This window comes from Leucopleurus acutus (assembly GCF_964270905.1).
Source record: "Leucopleurus acutus genome assembly, chromosome: 2".
NCBI lineage: Eukaryota > Metazoa > Chordata > Mammalia > Artiodactyla > Delphinidae > Leucopleurus > Leucopleurus acutus.
In genome coordinates this window covers 66,044,944-66,070,356 of record NC_139143.1, presented here as the reverse complement: position 1 = coordinate 66,070,356, position 25,413 = coordinate 66,044,944, and the positions used below count along the sequence as shown (strand labels likewise).

Sequence of the window (25,413 nt, the reverse complement as noted above, 5' to 3'; positions counted from 1 at the left end):
AGAAACACAAGAGAAGGAAAAGACCTATAATAACGAACCCAAAACAATTTAGAAAATGGGAATAGGAACATACATATCGATAATTACCTTAAATGTAAATGGACTAAATGCTCCCACCAAAAGACACAGATTAGCTGAATGGATACAAAAACAAGACCCATATATATGCTGTCTACAAGAGACCCACTTCAGACCTAGAGACACATACAGACTGAAAGTAAGGGGATGGAAAAAGATATTCCATGCAAATGGAAACCAAAAGAAAGCTGGAGTAGCAATTCTCATATCAGACAAAATAGACTTTAAAATAAGGACTATTAAAAGAGACAAAGAAGGACACTACATAATGATCAAGGGATCGATCCAAGAAGAAGATATAACAATTGTAAATATTTATGCACCCAACATAGGAGCACCTCAATACATAAGGCAAATACTAACAGCCATAAAAGGGGAAATCGACAGTAACACATTCATAGTAGGAGACTTAAACACTCCACTTTCACCCATGGACAGATCATCCAAAATGAAAATAAATAAGGAAACACAAGCTTTAAATGATACATAAAACAAGATGGACTTAATTGATATTTATAGGACACTCCATCCAAAAACAACAGAATACACATTTTTCTCAAGTGCTCATGGAACATTCTCCAGGATAGATCATATCTTGGGTCACAAATCAAGCCTTGGTAAATTTAAGAAAATTGAAATTGTATCAAGTATCTTTTCTGACCACAATGCCATCAGACTAGATATCAATTACAAGAAAAGATCTGTAAAAAATACAAACACATGGAGGCTAAACAATACACTACTTAATAATGAAGTGATCACTGAAGAAATCAAAGAGGAAATCAAAAAATACCTAGAAGCAAATGACAATGGAGACACAACGACCCAAAACTTGTGGGATGCAGCAAAAGCAGTTCTAAGGGGGAAGTTTATAGCAATACAAGCCCATCTTAAGAAGCAGGAAACATCTAGAATAAACAACCTAACCTTGCACCTCAAGCAATTAGAGAAAGAAGAACAAAAAAACCCCAAAGCTAGCAGAAGGAAAGAAATCATAAAAATCAGATCAGAAATAAATGAAAAGGAAATAAAGGAAACAATAGCAAAGATCAATAAAACTAAAAGCTGGTTCTTTGAGAAGATAAACAGAATAGATAAACCATAGCCAGACTCATCAAGAAAAAAAGGGAGAAGACTCAAATCAATAGAATTAGAAATGAAAAAGGAGAGGTAACAACTGACACTGCAGAAATAAAAGAGATCATGAGAGATTACTACAAGCAACTCTATGCCAATAAAATGGACAATCTGGAAGAAATGGACAAATTCTTAGAAATGCACAACCTGCCAAGACTGAATCAGGAAGAAATAGAAAATATGAACAGACCAATCACAAGCACTGAAATTGAAACTGATTAAAAATCTTCCAACAAAGAAAAGCCCAGGACCAGATGGCTTCACAGGCGAATTCTATCAAACATTTAGAGAAGAGCTAACACCTATCCTTCTCAAACTCTTCCAAAATATAGCAGAGGGAGGAACACTCCCAAACTCATTCTACGAGGCCACCATCACCTTGATACCAAAACCAGACAAGGATGTCACAAAGAAAGAAAACTACAGGCCAATATCACTGATGAACATAGATGCAAAAATCCTCAACAAAATACTAGCAAACAGAATCCAACAGCACATTAAAAGGATCATACACCATGATCAAGTGGGGTTTATTCCAGGAATGCAAGGATTCTTCAATATACGCAAATCTATCAATGTGATAAACCATATTAACAAATTGAAGAAGAAAAACCATATGATCATCTCAATAGATGCAGAGAAAGCTTTTGACAAAATTCAACACCCATTTATGATAAAAACCTTGCAGAAAGTAGGCATAGAGGGAACTTTCCTCAACATAATAAAGGCCATATATGACAAGCCCACAGCAAACATCATCCTCAATGGTGAAAAACTGAAAGCATTTCCACTAAGATCAGGAACAAGACAAGGTTGCCCACTCTCACCACTCTTATTCAACATAGTTTTGGAAGTTTGAGCCACAGCAATCAGAGAAGAAAAGGAAATAAAAGGAATCCAAATCGGAAAAGAAGAAGTAAAGCTGTCACTGTTTGCAGATGACATGATCCTATACATAGAGAATCCTAAAGATGCTACCAGGAAACTACTAGAGCTAATCAATGAATTTGGTAAAGTGGCAGGATACAAAATTAATGCACAGAAATCTCTGGCATTCCTATATACTAATGATGAAAAATCTGAAAGTGAAATCAAGAAAACACTCCCATTTACCATTGCAACAAAAAGAATAAAATATCTAGGAATAAACCTACCTAAGGAGACAAAAGACCTGTATGCAGAAAATTATAAGACACTGATGAAAGAAATTAAAGATGATACAAATAGATGGAGAGATATACCATGTTCTTGGATTGGAAGAATCAACATTGTGAAAATGACTCTACTACCCAAAGCAATCTATAGATTCAATGCAATCCCTATCAAACTACCACTGGCATTTTTCACAGAACTAGAACAAAAAATTTCGCAATTTGTATGGAAACACAAAAGACCCCGAATAGCCAAAGCAATCTTGAGAACGAAAAAAGCAACTGGAGGAATCAGGCTCCCTGACTTCAGACTATACTACAAAGCTACAGTTATCAAGACGGTATGGTACTGGCACAAAAACAGAAAGATAGATCAATGGAACAGGATAGAAAGCCCAGAGATAAACCCATGCACATATGGACACCTTATCTTTGATAAAGGTGGCAGGAATGTACAGTGGAGAAAGGACAGCCTCTTCAATAAGTGGTGCTGGGAAAACTGGACAGGTACATGTAAAGGTATGAGATTAGATCACTCCCTAACACCATACACAAAAATAAGCTCAAAATGGATTAAAGACCTAAATATAAGGCCAGAAACTATCAAACTCTTAGAAGAAAACATAGGCAGAACACTCTATGACATAAATCACAGCAAGATCCTTTCTGACCCACCTCCTAGAGTAATGGAAATAAAAACAAAAATAAACAAATGGGACCTAATGAAACTTCAAAGCTTTTGCACAGCAAAGGAAACCATAAACAAGACCAAAAGACAACCCTCAGAATGGGAGAAAATATTTGCAAATGAAGCAACCGACAAAGGATTAATCTCCAAAATTTACAAGCAGCTCATGCAGCTCAATAACCAAAAAGCAAACAACCCAATCCAAAAATGGGCAGAAGACCTAAATAGACATTTCTCCAAAGAAGATATACAGACTGCCAACAAACACATGAAAGAATGCTCAACATCATTAATCATTAGAGAAATGCAAATCAAAACTACAATGAGATATCATCTCACACCAGTCAGAATGGCCATCATCAAAAAATCTAGAAACAATAAATGCTGGAGAGGGTGTGGAGAAAAGGGAACACTCTTGCACTGCTGGTGGGAATGTGAATTGGTTCAGCCACTATGGAGAACAGTATGGAGGTTCCTTAAAAAGCTACAAATAGAACTACCATATGACCCAGCAATCCCACTACTGGGCATATACCCTGAGAAAACCAAAATTCAAAAAGAGTCATGTACCAAAATGTTCATTGCAGCTCTATTTACAATAGCCCGGAGATGGAAACAACCTAAGTGCCCATCATCGGATGAATGGATAAAGAAGATGTGGCACATATATACAATGGAATATTACTCAGCCATAAAAAGAAACGAAATTGAGCTATTTGTAATGAGGTGGATAGACCTAGAGTCTGTCATACAGAGTGAAGTAAGTCAGAAAGAAAAAGACAAATACCGTATGCTAACACATATATATGGAATTTAAGAAAAAAAAAATGTCATGAAGAACCTAGGGGTAAGGCAGGAATAAAGACGCAGACCTCCTAGAGAACGGACTTGAGGTTATGGGGAGGGGGAAGGGTGAGCTGTGACAGGGCGAGAGAGAGTCATGGACATATACACACTAACAAATATAGTAAGGTAGATAGCTGGTTGGAAGCAGCCACATGGCACAGGGATATTGGCTTGGTGCTTTGTGACAGCCTGGAGGGGTGGGATAGGGAGGGTGGGAGGGAGGGAGACGCAAGAGGGAAGAGATATGGGAACATATGTATATGTATAACTGATTCACTTTGTTATAAAGCAGAAACTAACACACCATTGTAAAGCAATTATACCCCAATAAAGTTGTTAAAAAAAAAATAATAATGTGCACAAATGTGCTTTGTGAACTGTAAATTTATTTTGCGGTTGGTGATGTGATGTGTGGGCTTATGATAGCATGCAGTCATTCTGTCCACATAAGGTAAGGTTCAGCTCTTCTCTTTTGCCCAAGAGATTACAGTAAGCTTCCCTGCTCTCCAGGGAAATCAGGACCCAACTTTCTGCTATTTGCCCTCATCTGGTGTGGACTTCTAAGTCAGGCAGGACTCTAAAACACAATCCCATTAAGATATTTAATCCACTCTCTGTCTTTCAAGCAGACAGACACCAAATCATCCCAAGTAGATAAGAATGTATTCTATTTATTTAAAGCATTCAAAGAAGACAATCAACAGGCACCTTTAGCATGTCTTCACATCACTTAACATCTTTTGCTAACAAGCTTTTAATAAACTAATAAGCTGCTCTATGATTAATCCTAGATTTTACATGCTACAATTTCAGTTTAACCTCGCATCCCATGTCCTGTTAATCAGGGGAGATTAAGAGCATTTAATGGTCTTTTCCTTTGAAACACCCCCCTTTCCCAAAACTGGCATCCTGCCCAACATAGAATGAAAAGGCAAATAATCACTTGTATCTAGTTATGTGAAGGCCACTTGCAGGTGATGACTCTCCTCTTCTTTGGGACCTTAGCTATGCTCGAGATGCACTGAGAGTTCTGCTGAATTGTTCTGGACTGCAACAAGTGGATATTGCTCTAAAGAGAAAGAATTGTTGGAACCAGTTTTCCCAAGCACTGTTTCACCATCATGGAGTCTACCTTGTTGCCAAGTAAGAACAGGGGCATTGAGAAATGTTCTCTGTCTCTTTCCCACCTGTTTCATCTTTCTTCGACTAAGCCACTGTGGGAACACAGTCAATAGCCACTCCAACTTCCAAATCTCTCCTAATGATCTGAATTGCCATTTGACTTCTACTTTTTCACTTATTTTGGGGGGTTTTACTTTTCCTTGCCTTGCTCTCTTACCTAGTGATGTAGACACCAAATTATTCTCCCTCCACAGAACAGATATGGAGAACTAGAGGTGAATCTGCTTTTTCCTTCCTCTGTTGTTAACGGATTCCTTCTCTGCAGGCATCAGACATGTGCTCCCACTTTAAAGAGGTCTGATAAAAACCTGTACCCAATGAGACAAATTTGGGAAAGTATAATAGAAGAGGACTTTTATCCACAGAGTCTGCGTAGAACTCATACTGAGCCCGCAGTTTACCTTGGATTAAGGAATATTCAAGAATATCTTTCTTTTTATCTGGTGATACAAAATATGAGGATAATGTTTCCCTCTTTTCTACCATTAGCATTTGCTGATGCAGAAAGTGTTTTCATCTTCTTTGCTAATTCAGTGCTTTATTCTTCTTTACAGAACTCTCAGTGACTATAACTTTCCACAGTTTCCAGACACCTTGCATTATCTCTATAAGCTCTCAGTGGAAGGTCCTAGAAGGCCAGAAGACAACGTCATCACAATAATATTCCTCACTGAAGTGAGTTTTATTACGAGACTGTGAACAACCAAGTTCTCCTTCCCTTTCCTTATCCAAACTTAAATCAACTCTCTAATGTTTTGTCTCCCTCTCCGAATATTGATTCTTACCAAAAGTTAAGACAATAACAGATATCTGAAGCTGAGGGGCATAAGGCGAAGATAGATTTATGAGAGGGTTGTCCCTTTAGACTGTTTCAGGAGTTGGCCTTTGTAGTTTCCTAGGGGGTGCGGATTTGCACAAACTAATTATTTTTGTAGTCCTAGTTCATATTTCTTTACAAGCTTCTTAAAGTATATAGGGATAATTAAGTTTACTAAAGGTGGTAGGTAACATCTAGTGTCTAAACGATACTTCAGACTGCCTAGGGGAAAAAAGGAATGGGCTAAATAACTGGGTAACATGAAGATATAGAACTATATTACTTTGTATATGACTATTACATCAAATATTGGAAGGCCATACCAGAGTTAAGCAAATTGAGGCAGTACTTTTGCTTACAAAAGGCATGTAAAAAGTTCTATAAATTGAAATTATCTGAGTCAAATCTAATTTTCCATAAAAGTAATATATAATAAGGAAGTATTGATCTAAGGTACGATGCCAAATATTCCCAAAAGTTTTACATTTCAAACTTCATGTCAAAATAGTTAATAAACTATAAAAGGCATACCCATACAGTATACTATATACGTCGTTTTTTCTTCTTTTTTTTTTCTGGTACGCGGGCCTCTCACTGTTGTGGCCTCTCCCGTTGCGGAGCACAGGCTCCGGACGCGCAGGCTCAGCGGCCATGACTCACGGGCCCAGCCGCTAGGCGGCATGTGGTATCTTCCCAGACCAGGGCACGAACCCGTGTCCCCTGCATCGGCAGGCGGACCCTCAACCCCTGCGCCACCAGGGAAGCCCTACTATATACTTCTAAAGCTTTCACAAGGATACATGAATTAGTTTAACTTAACATTGCAGTAGCAAATCAGTATTTTTCTAACTTGCTTAATCCATTTGAACCTCTCATTATTTTATTATGTGACTCATTATTTTTATTGTACTACCCTTTAAGTATGTACAAACACCAAACAGGTCTAAACATGAGATACAAAATCCCTTCCATAAAATGCTACATTTAAAAGAAATTTACAAACTACATAAGATTTATGTAAGCATCATTAATATACCTAGATGGAAACCTAGTTGCCTCTCTCATCATGAATGTAATGCTTCCTGCTACTGGAGATTGGCATGCCTGTCTTTCCAGGAACTCAGCAATGACCACACTCTCCCACCACTTTTCTCTGTTTAGAAATTCTGGGCAATCGTCAACTTTCCAGTTCAACTGTGAGGTCCCTTGGCCTTTTGTTGTTCTGAACACACAATCTATGCATTTTACCTTATTTTGGTCTTATCAGCCAGTGATACCTAAGATAGTATTACCAATGCCTATGCCATTTATTTATATATATTTGTTATTTCTAGTTTTCTACTGATATAAATAGCAATCAAGTTCTACTGATATAAATAGTAATCAAGTTTACATCTTTGTGCCTAAATCTTCTTTCTTTTGGTATTTTCGATTATTTTCTTACAATAGATTCCAAGAATCTGAAATAATAACCAAAGGGTATAAACATTCTCAAGGCTAAGGATTTTTAATGCCAAACCGCTATCTGGAAAGCAGTGCCAATCAGAGCTCCCCACACAGCTCGTGGGTCTGCTTACCCCACGGCACTCTCACCACCATAAACAAGCTTTCCAATGTGTGAGGCAGATGTGATGTCCTGTGGGGTGATTTGATTTGTACTTATTGTTTAAAGAGAGTTTGAACATTTTTAAAATATTATTTATAAATTAAAGTTCCATATTATGAACAACCTGATCTTTCCTTTACCTATTTAACTATTATGATCTTAGTGTCTTTCTCTGTGAATTGTATGCTTCTCTCTCTCTCTCTCTCTCTCTCTCTCTCTCTCTCTCTCTCTCTCACTCACACACACACACACACACACACACATATACACACCCCACAGATTTGTGAAAGATCAAGTAATACATGAACACTGTGCTTTGTACATCCTTAGTGAGATAAATTGCAAGGACAAAAAAAATCTGTAAAGAAATATTTATTTTTCCTCAGGAGGTTTATTGATGTTATATGTGTTGATATCATAATTTTAAGACTAGTATATGCATTATATGGTAGAAAATGAATAAGTAAACATATTAATGCTATTAGGCACCAAGGTTTTCCAGGTAAGAGAAAGATGAGGCAACATAAAAGTGTAAAAAGTTAACGTAAACTCTGTTATTCCACATGTGAAAATTTCTTTCATCATATATATAAAACAAAGCATGTATTTCCTATTCCATCTGCTACTTCTCCTTCCCTCTATGGGCACAGAAATATATGTAAAAATATGTGTAAGTATTTAGAGTTTTAGTGTGATTTGTGTTTGTTTTACTGAAAATGTCTTGATTTTTATGACTGAAGCAAGAACAATGCCTGGCCATTACTCTGCCTATGAACTTAATTGTTTTCTTTTAGCTTCTCAATAATTTCTTCAAGGACCCATTCCCAGAAGAATTTTTGGTTCTCTTCAGAAACTGGGTCAATGATTCTGATCCTGCAGTTAGCAAACTGAGCCTTCAGAAGATTGCCAGCATGGCACCGGTTATCAACGAGGTATGTGTGTGTGTGATCTGTGTCTGCCAGCACCATCGAACTCATAATCTGAGATTTGGTAGAACTCAGTATCCTTACTGACAAAACACTGATTATTTTTTAGTTTATACATCACTAACACAATATCAAAGCTGAGTGTTTTATCAATAAGGAAACTGGGTTGAATGGAAAGGATGTGTTAAGTCAATTTATTGGCTTTATCACCTTATTTATATTTTTCCCAGAAAATCGCTCACTACACTCAGAATTTATCTGCATTGCTCTCTACATGAACACTCTTGATAAACTCTAAACCACACATACGTTATTTTCCACTCCAACATACACACATGCATACACATTAATTTCCTGTCTCAGAGCACTCGCTCAAGCTTTTTCTTCCTTTATACCACTTTCCTCCTTCACCCATTCACATTTTTCTTATTTTCCAATGATCAGCTCAAGTCGAACTTCACGGGATATTCTGGTCTCTAGCAGCCTCAACCCTTTCAGGGCCACACCAACTATAAGCACTTGCTTATATAATATTTCATATTTATGGCTCTCTACCTATGACTCTTGAACCAACAGCATCAGAGTCTTTTGGAAATTTGTTAAAAATGCACACTGTCGGACTTCCCTGGTGGCGCAGTGGTTGAGAGTCCGCCTGCCGATGCAGGGGACACGGGTTCGTGTCCTGGTACGGGAAGATCCCATATGCCGCGGAGCGGCTGGGCCCGTGAGCCATGGCCGCTGAGCCTGTGCGTCTGGAGCCTGTGCTCCGCAACGGGAGAGGCCACAACAGTGGGAGGCCCACGTACCGAAAAAAAAAAAAAAAAAAAAAAAAGCACACTGTCAGGCCCTATCACAGGCCTATGGAATCAGAAATCCTGGGGGTTGTGCCCACCAATCTATGTTTTCAAAAGTTCTCCAGGTAATTCTAATGCAGGTTGAACTTGAGAACTACTGCCCTATATCATTTCCCACTAAGTCATGTGAATACTTCTTGCCTTCCAGGAAGAGTGTGTCAATGCATACACCTATGTGTTGTAATTCTTTTGTAAATTTCAAAGTAGCCTGCACAATGCTGAGACTGTAGATATTCCATAAATTATTACTGATTTAATAATAAATTTAATAATAAATCCTAGTATATCCATTAAGCATAGTCTCTGAAAGCTTAAAGCCTGTCAGTGGGCACTCATTTTGCATTTAGAACGAAATGAGCCATAGTTTATTTGCTTTAGATAAATCATACAAGTCAATAGGATGTATTGTGAACAGAAAGTTATTTATTGCCTTGTCTAGTCCTCTTACCAATGCGATTAACAATGTAACAAAGTTGTCTAGGAAAGTGGGAGAGAAACAGTGGAGAGGGATCTGTTTTGAGGTTTCACGTACTATCTATTGATAAAGACTCCAGCCAGACACAAGTGCCCTCTGGCTGTTATTTTGGCAAATATTATTTATTTCTTTTACTTCCTTTCTTTACAGTCTTTCTTTCACTCCTTTTGTGTCTCCTTTTCATGCTTTAATTGCTTGATATTCTGCTTGTCTCTGATCTGCAACTGATGCCCATGACCTAGCTCAGCAGCTCAGTGGCTCTCATGTCCAAACAGGTCATTGTCACCTAGTTTCGAGGTTATACTGCCAGTGGTGTGTTGGTAAATGTTTAAACAAGCAGCTCTGTGAAAATAAGACCAATTTCTCTGGTGTAAATACTCCCACTATGGATGATTTCAATCTATCAAAGGGACATCAGTAGACATGGATTTGGGAGGAGATGCACAGTAGTGCATCATTATTTAATATCCCCACCATACAGATACACTACATGTAAATAACCTCAAAGGCATAAAAGAGCAAAATGTAGCAAAAGAACGGGAAGTGATGAGTCTTCAGTATTTATTACCATTGTTTTTATTTCTAAATTTATAAAATTTAATTTTTAATAGTGACTTTTAATGATCAGCTTGCAAAATTTTTGACAATTTGGCAATTGACTCTTGTAAGCTAGCTCCAGCACATCACTGCATACTGCCCAAACTCAGAGGTGTGTGTACCAAAGCTACCTCAAGTCTCCTTCTAGTTCTTAAATCCCACCATTTTCTTCCTTTTACATATAGATAGAAAATGTCTGCAGCTTATTAATAGCCATCCTGGATGCCTTCCTTTCCCAAGACAAGACTGTTGTAATTCGGGCCTTGATGACCCTTCGAAGACTTTTAGGCAAACTGGACAAGGTGACCTACTCCTCCCTGTGTACCAGAATTGCTTGCAGCTACTGTTCTCTGATGGATCATGTGAGTTACATAGATATATGAGATCATTAGGTTTTATCATTAAGCTGAAGCCCCAGGTAAGGCAATGCTATTACATCCCAGAATAAGTCAACAAAAGGCAGTCATTTTGTGCAGAGCTACCTTTTTTTTTCCAGAGATAATAATATTAATCAAGTAAGCTCTATGTTTGTTTGTTTTTAAACTACACTATGAGAACCTGGAAAAGTCTGCCCATAGGAAAAGAGAATCAAAATGTAGCCTCTGTTCTTAGATGAAAGAGGAATTATAGTTTAGTGGCTGTGTTTGTTAACCCTGAATCTGGACTTCCTAGGTTCAAATCCCTGTGCTGCCACTGACTAGCTGTGAAATCTTGAGCAGGTGGTTCAGTCTCTTAGTGCATCATCTGTAAAAGAGAGTGAATAGCAGGCATATTATGGGTATTAGAGTTGACATGTGTAATGCCCCAAATGAATATGGTATTTTCATAGAAAACTTTAATTAGAAAGTATTTCATCAGAAAGTTGTACATTTTGAAAATTCTCATTTTTTATGGTAAACGTGTTCCAGAAAAGTTGGATGACAGTAATATAGTATTTTAATAAACAAGAACATTTTGGTATGCTATGGGAAATCTATTTGTTTTTAAAGATTCCTTTGATGAGTGTTTGTGAACCAGAGAATTATTTCATAGTAAATTATCTTGCCAAAATGTGTAACTTCTTAGTTCTGCAGATTTCATTGAAGAAAGGCCCAATATTATTAAACTATAGAAAAAGGAAACAGTGGCAGAAAATGTTTTCATAAGGACATAATGATAAGAATAGTAATAATAATAGTGGCTAAAATGTATTGAGCGTTTACTATGTACCAGGCACTATTTTAAGGGATTTACATGGACAATTTCACATAATCCTCTAACAAACTCTATTGCTATTATCCAGTTTACATATAAGGAAACTGAGGAAAACAAATGAATATTTGGCCAAGTTCACACGGCTAATAAGTAGTTGGCATGCCCATGTAAAGAATTATTTTCAAAATGGAATCATAAACTTTTTTTAAAAACTGAAGGTGATATTATATTTTAAAAAATTAACCTCTTCCTCTGACTTGAAATTTTTCTCTTCTAGAATCTTTATAATCCAATCACCTTCCTATTTGGCATAAGTAAGCCCTTGGAAACCTAGTACTATGCCATTATGCAAAGAACTTGCATTGGTATTCACTGGCAATTCTGCAAAGTCCTCCAGCATTTGAAGACATCATGGTCACATTACCCTAAGTATTATAGAAATCATCTCCAAGTTATATAGATTTTTACATGTTATAATTTTAGGATGTTATTAAATACTATCTTCCTAAATTTAAGAAACTCACTTCTCACAGGGGATTTTCTTTAAGGTAATCTGAATTTTGGTAAGCAAGTCTTATTTTAAAATCAAAAGACAAGCTTAGACCCAAAGTGAATCTTCTTAGACCCTTAGACTTCTTAGACCCAAACTGAATCTTTTCTAAAAATAAATGATAATAATTATATATATACGGGCTTCCCTGGTGGTGCAGTGGTTGAGAGTCCGCCTGCCAATGCAGGGGACAAGGGTTCATGCCCTGGTCCGGGAAGATCCCACATGCCGCGGAGCGGCTGGGCCCGTGAGCCATGGCCGCTGGGTCTGTGCATCCGGAGCCTGTGCTCTGCAACAGGAGAGGCCACAGCAGTGAGAGGCCCGCGTACCACAAAAAAAAAAAAAAAAAAAATTATACATATAGACACATCATATATAGTATATATATGTATAAATATATATACTATATAGTGTATATAAGTATACATAGTATATATAGTATATAGTGTGTGTGCATATATATAAATATCCTCAAATGATGTCTTTTCTGTGTGCATATTTCAGAGTAATGGAGGCATTCGGAGTATGGCCATTCGACACTTTGGTGAGTTACTCAGGGACATGAGTCAGTACACATGGATGCTGAATGATGTGGTTTTCGGAGGCTTGGTGCCTCTGATTCTGTTTCTGGAAGATACAGAGGCAAGAGTAGTTAAAGTAAGTCCTGTGATTTTGTTTTTCTTAGTTTTGCTGAGAATCTCAGTGCTTTATGTAACACCAGATGAATAGATTTTTACTGACCTTTTTCTACTTCACAGGCATGTAAATATACATTAGAAATCTGTGCCTCAGAATTAAAATGGGCAACATCATATTTGCTCAAGGATGAACATTACAGTTTTGAGCTGGTAGTGCTCAACATCTGTAACAATCTTGTAAGTGATCCCTCAGGGTTTACTACCACAAGAGTTATAGGAGGAACTTTAAAGGATATCCAAAGTGATGAAAAGCATGATGAGCAAGGAATATAAAGAAAAGATAAATGAACAATTATAGCTAGAACTTGAGACAAGAGAAAATTAAAAATTTCCACTCTCTTTTCCTCAACATTTTCCATCTATCGTTTCTTCCTCCAACCTACCTACTTTGAGCAGTGTAAAGGTAGCAACATTTCAGATCACCAAAAGAAAAGCTGGAATTTCTTTTCCATGGCTGAATGAGCTGGTTCTCTGAAAACCAGCATAAACTGCAACGATAGACAAATGGGGATGGAAGGATGTTAAGCAAAAGTTGGAAACCCAAACTTTGGATATCATGTAATAAGCTGAATAATACCTGCAAGCAAAAGAATAACGTTCATACACAGAAACACCCAAGTTTTAAACTGGCCCTGATTTGGTATAAGCAACCAAGTTCTTTTCCCTGAAAGCCTCTCTGGAGAGAGCAAATGTGCTCTTTCAATAAGTGAGAGAATTTTTTTTCCTTTTTTATTCTCAGCTTATTTCTCATCAGAAATATATTATAGATTTGATAGCTGATACCTTAGGATTCCTGAGGAGTTCCAGAACATATCTGAGAAGAGGATCAGTTATTTTAATAGGTAAGTAAAATTCAATTCTAATTTCCTAATTTGTCTTAAAAGGTAAAGAATGGGGTAAGCAGCTAGAAATTTTCCTTGAAAAAATTATAAATTTTCTTTCTTTATGATAGTACTTTTCATGGTGATATCTAAGATGAACAGAAGTTAAAATATATCATAAGTATAGAGTTCTACTTTATAATACACAGTGGGTATAGCTGTGTGATTAAATTATCATACAAAGTACATTCAACAGGATGAATTTCAAAATTTTAGATGGTGGCAAACCACTACAGTTTTCTTTCACTGCTTAAAAATCACCCCCCAAAGAATAAGAATAATGTATTTTTTAAATGCCATCTTCAACAAAACATGAACATCTATAACCACAGACTACAACAGATGAGGAAGAGCTACCAAATCCAATAAAGTTTGAAGAAGAAAATGTAAAGTTGTGGGAGTGCAAGAAGATTCTAAAAGAAAACAACTATAATTTTTGACCTTGGACAAACCTGACCAATCAGTTTTTTCCCCCTAGATTCTCGCCATGAAGATCAAAACTAATAATCCTTTATTTGGAATGATAGGAACTGAATTCCCAACTTGGTAGTGGGATCTTTCCTTGACCCGATTTGCATCCTCGAATAGCTGGGGCCCCAAGGAATGAGGAAATACTTAGTCACATTATACTTGTACAGAAAAGTCTGTCATTAGTCAGGGTAGAAGACAAGTTGTATTATGATCAGCACTACAGTTCATGATCTGTGTTGATCAGAGTGGAGTAGAGGAACACACACACACAGAGAACCCTGTATTATAAGAACTTTATTTCAAACCATAAAGAATTCATGCTATTCTGAATTCTACACTGGAAATTTCCACAAACTTCCCACAAAGAAGAAAATCAAATTTTAGAAAATGTTTCTACAGAGTAGTTGAAAATCATGGTAAATATATTCATGAATCCAAAATTTTTAAAATAAAAATCTAAAGATATAAGCACACAGGGAATATATAATGGGATAACGGGAACACATGAAGAGTAAGCTTTGCATTTCTCTAATAATTAGTGATGTTGAGCATCTTTTCATGTGCTTTGTGCTTTTTGGCCATCTGTATGTCTTCTTTGGTGAAATGTCTATTTAGATCTTCTGCCCATTTTTTGATTGGGTTGTTTGTTTTTTTGATATTGAGCTTCATGAGCTGTTTGTATATTTTGGAGATTAATCCCTTGCTGGTTGCTTCCTCTGCAAATATTTTCTCGCATTCTGAGGGTTGTCTTTTTGCTTTGTTTATGGTTTCCTTTGCTGTGGAAAAGCTTTTAAGTTTAATTAGACCCCATTTGTTTATTTTTGTTTTATTTTCATTACTCTAGGAGGAGATTTGCTCTATACCTAAAACTAACACAACATTGTAAATCAACTATACTCCAATAAAATTTTTTTAAAAAAATAGACAATGGAAGGAGAACATCAGGAGAGCCAGATACTAAAGTTATCTGACATAGATGTGAGATATATGTTTTAAAAACTGATTAATATGTTCAAGAAAATATATGGCAAAATAGAGAATTTCAAAAAGTAAAAGAAGCTTTCAAAGCATGATGGAAAGTGTAAGAAAAAATATATAACCATTGCAAAAAACTTCATTGCAGCCAATGGAAGAGCAAATATATATTGTTGATAACCCAGTAAGGAACAAGGAGGAAAGGGTTGAAAAATGTTAGCAAAATAAAATATAAACCAACAAGAAACAGTTTGAAAAATTAGGGAGCAGTGATAGATATAGAAGATAGATGAAAGAAATGCAAATATGCATAGATAATATCCATGAAGAAAAATGAACAATTAGACAGAAAAAAAGTATTCAAAGATAGAATTTAAGAACTAAAAAAAATTTGATTAAATATACTGATGGTAAAAATTGTTCAAGAAATATTTTATACAGAATGAAACATTAAGACATTTCCTAACAAAGTTATGGAACTTCAGAGTTAAAGAATTCATTGTGCCGTTGAGCAAAAAAAAAGTCACCTATACGTTACAAAATAAATAAATGTGGCATTAGATTTCTCCACTTCAGTATTCAACTCTAAAATGTAGTAGAATAGAGCCTATAAATCCTAAGTAGAAAAAAATTATGACTGAAGAATTTTATACTTATCAAAATTATATCCAACTATAAAAATAATAAGAAAACATTTCTAAAACATAAAAACTCAGCATAAGTTCATTACCATGAATCCTTCTTGAAGAAATCATTGACGGATGGAATTCAGCCAACTAAAGAAGGAATGGATAAACTATCACATAAGGACACACAGTATCTACTTAACTGTAGGACTTCCAGCTCCCAGTCCATTCTTCACTATGTTTTACATTTCTCTATGCCTCAAAAACTGACCTCTATGGTCTACATCTCCCAATCTCCCTTGCCAGCTTGCTGTCAGGTTGGTATAGCATTTAATGTCCATTAATGCATTTAATGTTACAGGAGTATGCTTAATATTCAGTAATAATTGTAACAGTGTTAGTCACAAATTATCCCATCTAGAAACCCCAGAGCCCCTACTGAGAAATACTGATCAATAAGTTCAATCCAGTTATAATAAAAAATACCAACAGATAATTTCATAGATCTTGACAAGTTGATTCTAAATGTATGTGGAAGAGCAAAAGACCAACATAAGAAGATATAACTAACAAATTTTAGACAATCCGTTACTCACTCAAGGAAAGACAAGAACTGTGAAACTGTAATAGAAAGCCTAGAAACAGATCCACACATATACAAACACCTAATATAAAAGATCAGAACTGGTAGTATATATCAGATCAGAAATGATGGGCTGTCTAATAAAAGGTGCTAGGACAATGGGAATACACACACACACACACACACACACACACACACACACACAAATTCCTACCTGACACCCTACACAAAAATCAATTCTAGGTGTATGAAGTCATGTATTGAATAGATGGAAGGAAGGAAGATCTAAAAAGAAACTTTAAAATGTATGCAGTATTTCTATGAAGAAAACCTGCAAACATTACTGAAAGACACAAAAAAATTTTAAATAAATTGAAAGGTATAAACCATATTTTAGGAAAGAATCAAAATTGTAAATGTGCCAGTCCTTTCCTAAATTAATCTATACATGGAATAAGATGCCCGTTGAAATATCAATAGGGCTTTTTTTTTCAAAATTGACATCCTAATTTTAAAATTAATATAGAAAAGTTACCATGCAAGAATATCCAGGAAGTTCTAACCAAAAAAGAATGAGAAAGGACTAACCTTATCAGATATTAATATAGCTACAGTAATTAAAATCACATGGAATGAATAGATAGACAAATGGAACAAAATACCATCTAGAAATAACTGCCAAAACATGCAATATTTTACAGTGAATCACTGGCTTTAAGTAATAGTGATGAAAATATGGAATATTCCTTAAATGGTTTGGGGACACATGGTGAGCCATCTGGATTTTTAAAATTATTTTATTCCTATCCCACTCTTTACACTAAATAAATTCCAGATGGTCAAAGGCTCAAATGCTAAAAATAAAACCATAATAATAAATAAGATTAGATAAAATAGTGTAGAAGAATTTGCTTTATAATCATGGGGTAGGTAAGATCATTCTAAGTAAAAGTAAAAATCATAAAAGATTGACAAACTATGTAAAAACAAATATTTGCAAGGCAAAACCACTATAAACAAAGTCAAAAGCCAAATTGTAATAAAATATTTATGGCACTTATCACATATAAAGGGTGCATGAATTCTTACTGTCTAAAGAATCCTTACAAATCTGTAAGAAAAGCCAAACAACCCACTAGGAAAATGGACAAAGTACATGAAGAAAATTACTTGGCTCATATACATAAAATTTTCACAGCCTCATCCAAAAAGTGATGCAAATTGAATTGATAAAGTGCTTCCATCCATCAAACTGACAAAGAACAAAAATGATTATACTACATAGTTTTGTCCAGGTTGCAGGAAGTAGGCAAATACTTACATTACTGGTCAGAGTGTAAATTACTACAATCTCAGCACAGTTTGGTAATTTCCATCCAAATGTGAAATGCATATTCTTTTGACTTAATAATCTCTTCTCAAGAGAATTTATCCTCTGATATAGTCACATATGAGAAGTGATGTGTGCATGTAGATATTCATTGCATCATTGGCTTTATAATACCATCATCCTTAGCATGTGACTTGTATCCTTATTTGTGTTTTCTGATTACCCTCAGTATTTTCGCAGTGTTACACCAAGGAGAAAGAAAAACGTAAAGGGCAAAAGGTGTCTCTGGGTCAACCTAATTTTACAAGGCTTTCTTCAAAATCCCAACCAGTGATTCATCTTATACCTCCCAATGACCAGAACTGTCACAATGCCACCATCATTTGCAAGAGCTGCTTGGCACTTTTTTTATTGGGCAAGAAGGGGACAATGATATTAGATTGACAGCTAGCAGTGTGTCACAATTGCCAAATTTAAGAGTTTTCGCATAAGTATCTGTATTTCCAATTATTTGATAGGGGGAGGAGATAAGGCTACACTGAACCTGCATTTCTGCCTGGTAGCAACTGAGCAGAGCTGACTGCTTGTGGATGGAGCTTGTAGTTCCTGTCCCCACGCTCCCCACCACTACTAACTGTATTCTTTCACGTGCACCTTGTTGGCATTGTGGTTAGTCTGCCGTGTTTCAAAACTTTCAAAACATCAAATTCTATTTGAAAGTTCATTTGTAACTTTCAAAAACACCATTTCAGTAGAGTCATTTAATTTTCAGTTGTTTTTGCCTAATTTTACCACCTGTTTTGCTCCTTTGGTGCTAATGTTGTATTTCTGAAGTTCTTACAGTATAAGAAAGACCCAAATATAATTACGGCTTAAACAAAATAGTAGCTTATTTCTCTCTCATTTAACAATCCAAGTATACGTAGACTAGTGTCAGCTCTTCTGTTGCTCTAGTATTCTCATCACACAGTTTCCTACATCAGGTCCAAGATGTTTCCTCCATCTCCTGCAACCACTTCAATTGGAAAGGGGAAAATATCAAGAGGTCACAGGCATCTCTTTAAAGAGCAACTGTAACTTCTACTAAATGATCATTAGCCCGGAACATAGATGTGGCCATACCTAGCTGCAAAGAAGTCTTAAAAGTCTAGTCATCTGCTAGATGGCCACGTGTCCAGCTAAAAATTGGTAGTTTTAGTAAGAGAACTAAAGATAAAGAAGTAATTTGACAACAGGGGAAATTAGTACTCTCTAGCATAAGAAATTTTCATTCATTATTTGTACCCGCCATCTAATTCTGAAAGGAATTGCATTGATTTACAAACTTAAGCAAAAGTATGCCAATTAAGGATACCTCCACAACATAGGGCTTTGTTTTTAAACATTATTCTTAAATTTTTTTTTTTTTTTTTTTTGTACGCGGGCCTCTCAGTGTTGTGGCCTCTCCCGTTGCGGAGCACAGGCTCCGACGCGCAGGCTCAGAAGCCATGGCTCACGGGCCCAGCCACTCCGTGGCATGTGGGATCTTCCCGGACCGGGGCACGAACCTGTGTCCCCTGCATCGGCAGGCGGACTCTCAACCACTGTGCCACCAGGGAAGCCCTATTCTTAAATTTTTAAGTCCATGTTCCACCTGTCAATAAGAATATCTTGAGCTTTACTATCTGTAAATTGTATTATGAAAATAATGTATTATTGTGATTTCTGTGGTCACTATTTTGACTGAAGCAGAGGCAGTGTGAAATATTGGTGAGAGTAGATACGTTTCCATTGAAATCTCAGAATGAACACCACTAGCCGTGTGACCTTCACCAAGTTACTTAATCTCTATGAACTTTTATTTTATCACATGGAAAATGAGGATAATAAGAACAGCAATAAAAATATTTCTTAAATCTATCTGAAAACATGTAAGAGCTTTTATAAAGGCAGTGAAGAGAAAGTAGAAAAACCAAAAGAAGTAGGCCTGAGATTTGGGGATTATTTTCCTTTATAGATTTTCTTTTATAAATTTATAGATCAATTCTAAATGCAAAACGGGTATCTGGGAGGCTGATAAACTGTGCAGAAATTTTAGCTGTCTCACAGAGCTGGAGGAATAAAACTTGGAGTGGACTGACGATGAGGAGGAACTCTGGTAAATACCCCCAAGTTTTCAGCTGGGATCCCTGATGTCTCTACCCTAAGAGTGAGAGTAAACTAAAAATAGGCCAGCTCTTAAAATTACTGAACCTTTGAATATCTAACTCCCTGGTTGGATTAAGGGGATATACCTCTAGCCTAACTGCCTGCCAAAAAAGCAAAAATAAATCCTCTCTGGGAGAAGATAAATTGCCCAGAGCCTAAAAGTATCTACACAAAATTGTATACACAATAGCTGAGATTTAATCAAAAATAACCAGAGGTTTAGATTTTTTTTAATTACGAGGAAAAAAAATAGAAACAATCTAGTATATGCAATTATTGAAATTTATCAGATAGGAACTTTAAAATAAATATGATTAGTATGTTCAAAAGATTAAATAATGAGATGGAATGCAGAACTCAATGGGTAAAATTAGCAGCAGACTAGAAAGAACTGAAAAGAGATAAAGAGAATTAGAAATGTCAGAATAAAATATTCAGCCTCAAGATCAAAGCTCAAAGAGTTAAAAATGGAAAATATGAACAGAGCATAATAATATATGGTTACAAGGTCTAACATATGCATTCCATAAGGATAGTGGGGAAAGAATGAGACAAAATAAATAGTTGAAGAGATAATGACCAAAAATTTTCCAAAACTAAAATAAGGTAATAACAAGAAATAAAATGTATAAGTCTGGAAAAAAGAAAATAGAACTTCCAAAATTTGCAGATAAATAATTGAGTATTTAGAACACTGGAAAGAATTCAGAAAAACTACTGGAATTAAATAAATTTAGCAAGTTTTCTATATACAATATCAATATACAAAGATCAATTGGGTTTCTACACACTATCAATAAACAACTAGAAAATCGATTTTTTGATGCCTAATGCATTGTACCAAAATTCATCAAATACCTCAAAATAAAACTAAGGAAAGATGTACAAGACTGATACACAAAAAAACTAGAAAATGTTGAGAAGTTTTTAAGAAGACTTAAATAGAGTGATATATCATGTTTATGGATTAAAGAATTAAGTATTGTAACAATGTCAACTCTCCCCAGACTGTTCGGTATATTCAATACAACCCCAAACAAAATTTCACCAGAGGTTTTGTGTGTGTGTGTGTGTGTGTGTGTGTGTGTGTGTGTGTGTGTGTGTGTGTGAAATTTGAGAAGTTGATTCTAATTTTTACATGAAAATTTAAAGATTTGAGAATAGCCAAGATAATCTGAAGAAGAATCACAAAGTTGAAGAACTTATACTACTGGATATCAAGACCCATTTTACATTAAGGTACTATGGAAGTGGCACAATGTTAGAATGGAGTCAAGACACTGACCCCTGCAAAATTCACGATATAAATGACCCTGCAAAGCATTAGGGAAAGGACTTTGTTTTTTTTCTCTTAATGGTGCTCGATTAATTTCATAGGTAAGTAATCTCAACCCCTATTTTATGCCATATAATTCCAGTTGGGCTTGCAATCCAAAAATGTGAAAAGGTAAAACAATAAAGTTTCCAGAAGTAAATATGGGAGAGTATCTTTATGACCTTCAGACAGCAAAGATTCCCTATCAGGACTCCAAAATTCACTAACCATAAATTGGACTACATTAAAATTAGGGACTTCTGTTCATCAAAAAAAAAAAAAAAAAAAAAACAATACAAATGGAAAAGTTTAGCCCTGGGGTAGGAGAAGATATTTGTAATGGGTGTAATATTCTAAGAGATTAGTATCCAGAATTTAAAATGCCTAAGAATAAATAATTTAAAAACACCTCAATATAAAAACAAGTGACTTACTTGAACAGACATTTCACTAAAGAAATATCCAGGGCTTCCCTGGTGGCTCAGTGGTTGAGAGTCCGCCTGCCAATGCAGGGGACACAGATTCGTGCCCCGGTCTGGGAATATCCTGCATGCCGCGGAGCGGCTGGGCCCGTGAGCCATGGCCGCTGAGCCTGCACGTCCGGAGCCTGTGCTCCGCAATGGGAGAGGCCACAACAGTGAGAGGCCCACGTACTGCAAAAAAAAAAAAAAAAAGAAATATCCAAGTGGCCAATAAATATACAAAAATAATACCACTAAACCCATGAGACTGACTGAAAGGTAAAAGACTAACAATTTCAAGTGTTAGAGAGGATGTACAGCAATGGAAATGTAAGAGTGAAAATTGGTACAACCACCTTGGAAACTGTTCTGCAGTAATGATTAAAGGTGAACATAAGCACATCCATTAGCCAGTAAGTCCACTCCTAGCTATATACCAAACAGCAATGCACACAAATCTACGCAAAAATTCATGTACAAGAATGCCCACAATAACATCATTATTCATAATAGCCCAAAATTGGAAACAACACATTGTCCATCATAAGCAGGATGGCTAAAAACTGCTGCATTAATAAGATGGAATATCATATAAAAGCATTCTGCAAATTCTTTCTGTAAAGAACCAGATAGTAAATATTTCAGGCTTTGAGTACCATATGGTCTCTGTCGCAACGATGCAACCCTGCTGTTGGAGGGTGAAAGCAGCCGTAGATAATCCATAAGCAAATGAGCCAATAAGCATGGCTGTGTTTCAAGAGAACTTTGCCAACCTCTGTCATGTAGCAATGGAAATGAATGACCTATTGCTATGTTTAAAAACATGGATGAATCATACAATATAACGTTGAACAAAAGAATGTATTCTGAAAGGTGAAGGAGGAGGCTGCAAAGGGCATGAGGGAGGCTCCTAGGAAAATAGTAATATTCTATTTAATGACCTAGGTGGTAGCTAGACGTATTCACTATGTGGTCATTTATTGAGCTGTACAATTATGATTTCTGCACATTTATAAACACATGTATATCTCAATAAAGAATTTTATTAATAATTATTTGAAAGCACTAAAAGATGATTCAAGGATAATCTAGAGATGCTTTGCTTTGAAGAAAGCAATGAAGGTAGCCAGATAATATCAGATGATGCATTTTCATAACGTATTTTGGAGTAACTTTAATTTTACTTTGTGCATAGGGTACTTGGCAAAATTGGGTGGCCATTTACTGCTCAGAGATGAAATTCAAGTCATGCTTGAGGGTAAGTGTTGAAGTTATAATGAAATCTTTATGTATAGGCCTAAATAACTTCACTGTTTGTGATTCAGTTTATATCTGAGCCCTATAGTGATGCCAGGGATGGGAAGAGGGTGGTAGAGGTAGCTAGGCAGTTAAGGGGAAATCAGTGGAAGGACTGGGTTAAGGGACATCTTCTTTATTTTTTATTCTTTCTCTCTCTGTTTTAATCTCTCCATCTGTCCCTCTCATTAGTTGAGACCTAACTATTATCCTAGAGTCCTTAGGAACTACAGAGAGTTAAGAATTCATTCACTCATTAATCCACTCAACAAACATTTTTCCAGCATCTACTATGTGACAGCACTATTCTATCTGCAGGATATACAGCAGCAGACAAAGCAAAGTCCCTTCCCTCAGAGGATTTACATTTTAGTGGAGAGCAATGTACACTTGCACCAGAAGAAATTAAAGAAGGGTAATGTTTATTCTTTCAAAATGTTTGGATCTTCAGCATCTCTCTCTTAGCCTCTGCCTATTTCCCCTTCAGGATCAGAATTACAAACAGGGGAGGCAGAAAATAAGGTGGCTGCCTTCCTTCCCTTTTTTGGTAATAGACTTTATATTTTAGAGCAATTTTAGATTAATAGAAATATTGAGTGGAAGATACGGAGGTTTCCTGTATACCTCCTGCCCCCACACATGCAGAGCCTCCCCCAGTTACCAACATCTGCCAGCAGAGTGGTACCTTTGTTACAGTTGATGAATCTACATTGACACATCATTATCTTCCTTTTTTATCCATTCATATTTATTGACTGCCGGCTAAATACTAAGCACTCCCTCCATGTCACTCAGAATATTTTTCTTCTTTCGCTCTTCCTCCTCCTTCTGTTCCTTCTACTTTTTCTCTCTTTTCTATATCTGTCCTTTTTTCCTTCTCTATTTCTTTTTATTAAGAAAGAAAATAATAACTTCCCACAAGCTCAACATATGAATATAATGATATTAGTATTTTGGTATATATCTTATTGCAGATATTTTTAAAGAATATAAACTATTACCTATTTATTTTTAAAACTATCATAACTGTTTTATAACTTTTTCACTTATGTGTCAGAAACATCTTTTCATGCCAAGAAATATGGGTCTACATCATCATGTTAATATGTATGTGCTACTTCACTTTATGATATCTCTAATTTTTAAGCACTTTCATATTAATGAACATTTAGACTGATTCTACTTTTTTCATTATTATGAGCAATACTGAACCTCTTCATGAATATATGTTTATGCTGTCTACCAGAATGCTCAGCACAGAACAGGCACTCAGTAAACACTTAGTGAATATTTCCTTTTTTCTTTTAATGAGGTCTGGTGAGGACAGAGGATAAAAAACTTCCTGGATGCTATTTGTCAAAGTAACAAAAATTGGGGGAGGGGGGCTTTTGTGAAAGGTGGTGAGGCTATTTAGGGTTAGAGCTTCTCAGACTATGAGAGTGATGCCTTGAATTAATGGCCTTTCTGCTGTTACAGCTATTGACCCAGTGCTTGGGGATGAAGATCCTGTGATCAGGGAGTTTGCAAAAATAACAAACAAAATTTTTATGGAAACAGCCCATAGACTGACCTCCTCAAATATTAAACAAAGCTTCCGAAGACTATTTAACTTAATCTACATCAAAAAATTGAAGCCTCTTTATAATTATAACCTTCCCAAGGACCTGACAGGCAGTCCTATGGGGATTAAAGAAACCAAGAATGATAAGGAAGCCATTACAGACAATAATTATGAAGACGTATTGGTAAAGAACAAAGATGTATCGGTAAAGAATGCAAGGTTCACGAGTGCCTTGGAGCACACCTCCGAAGAGGAATGATTTTCCTTTCCCTCTTGATAACTTGAGTCCGTTTGTAGATGCTTTTCAGAAGGACACTAGAAGCCTTTACTGTCTCTTCTTGATTCTCTACTCAAATATAGAAATGTGTTGCCTCTCTCTGTCTGACAGTGATTAGAAGACTTACTTCATCAAAGCAACTAACAAAATTGAAAACACATATAAGTGTTTGATGAGAAGCTCTTGGAGCTTGCATTAATCAATACATAGCTACTGAACATCTTCTAAGTGCCAGACACTATGCTAGATAGTGACGCTATCTGGATGATGTAAACAAGGTTCCCATCCTCAGGAAGGCCACAGTCTAGTGACACACAGTGTGGTTATTTACACCCTGCTCTGATGAATGCTGCCAAGGGCGGTATTTACAAAGGAAGAAATGGAGCTTGCAGGGGAAGAGGATTTAGAGCAGGCAAACTATTCCAGGTAGAGACACTGAGGCAAGAAGAGTGTTGGGGGAAGCTGGAGAGTTTGTTGTGGGTACAGGTGGTTAAGGAAAGAATAGGGAGAGCTGAGACCTGAGGGGAAGATTGTGCTGTGCCAATAGTTTTAAACTTTTTGAAATGAAAATTGGAGAGTCAACATAGTTAGTGGTTCCCATGGCCGTCAGGATCCAGTTTAACACTTCGTCCTGGTTTATAAGGAAGTTGA

General features: G+C 36.2%; 1 protein-coding gene across 1 annotated transcript in view; it reads left to right on the top strand.

Annotated features, from left to right (window-relative positions):
* The window catches only part of MROH9 (maestro heat like repeat family member 9), a gene marked incomplete at both ends in the record, with an annotated part of 74,278 nt that extends 49,534 nt beyond the window's left edge, over nucleotides 1-24,744 (top strand). Inside the window, 9 exons of the mRNA XM_082858450.1 lie at nucleotides 4,864-5,043; nucleotides 5,637-5,757; nucleotides 8,300-8,515; nucleotides 10,543-10,719; nucleotides 12,606-12,758; nucleotides 12,860-12,976; nucleotides 13,539-13,641; nucleotides 22,824-22,886; nucleotides 24,401-24,744. Coding sequence (XP_082714576.1) covers nucleotides 4,864-5,043; nucleotides 5,637-5,757; nucleotides 8,300-8,515; nucleotides 10,543-10,719; nucleotides 12,606-12,758; nucleotides 12,860-12,976; nucleotides 13,539-13,641; nucleotides 22,824-22,886; nucleotides 24,401-24,744 — 1,474 coding nt within the window. The remainder of the gene's footprint in view (nucleotides 1-4,863; nucleotides 5,044-5,636; nucleotides 5,758-8,299; nucleotides 8,516-10,542; nucleotides 10,720-12,605; nucleotides 12,759-12,859; nucleotides 12,977-13,538; nucleotides 13,642-22,823; nucleotides 22,887-24,400) is intronic.
* Between the last annotated feature and the right edge of the window lie 669 nt (nucleotides 24,745-25,413).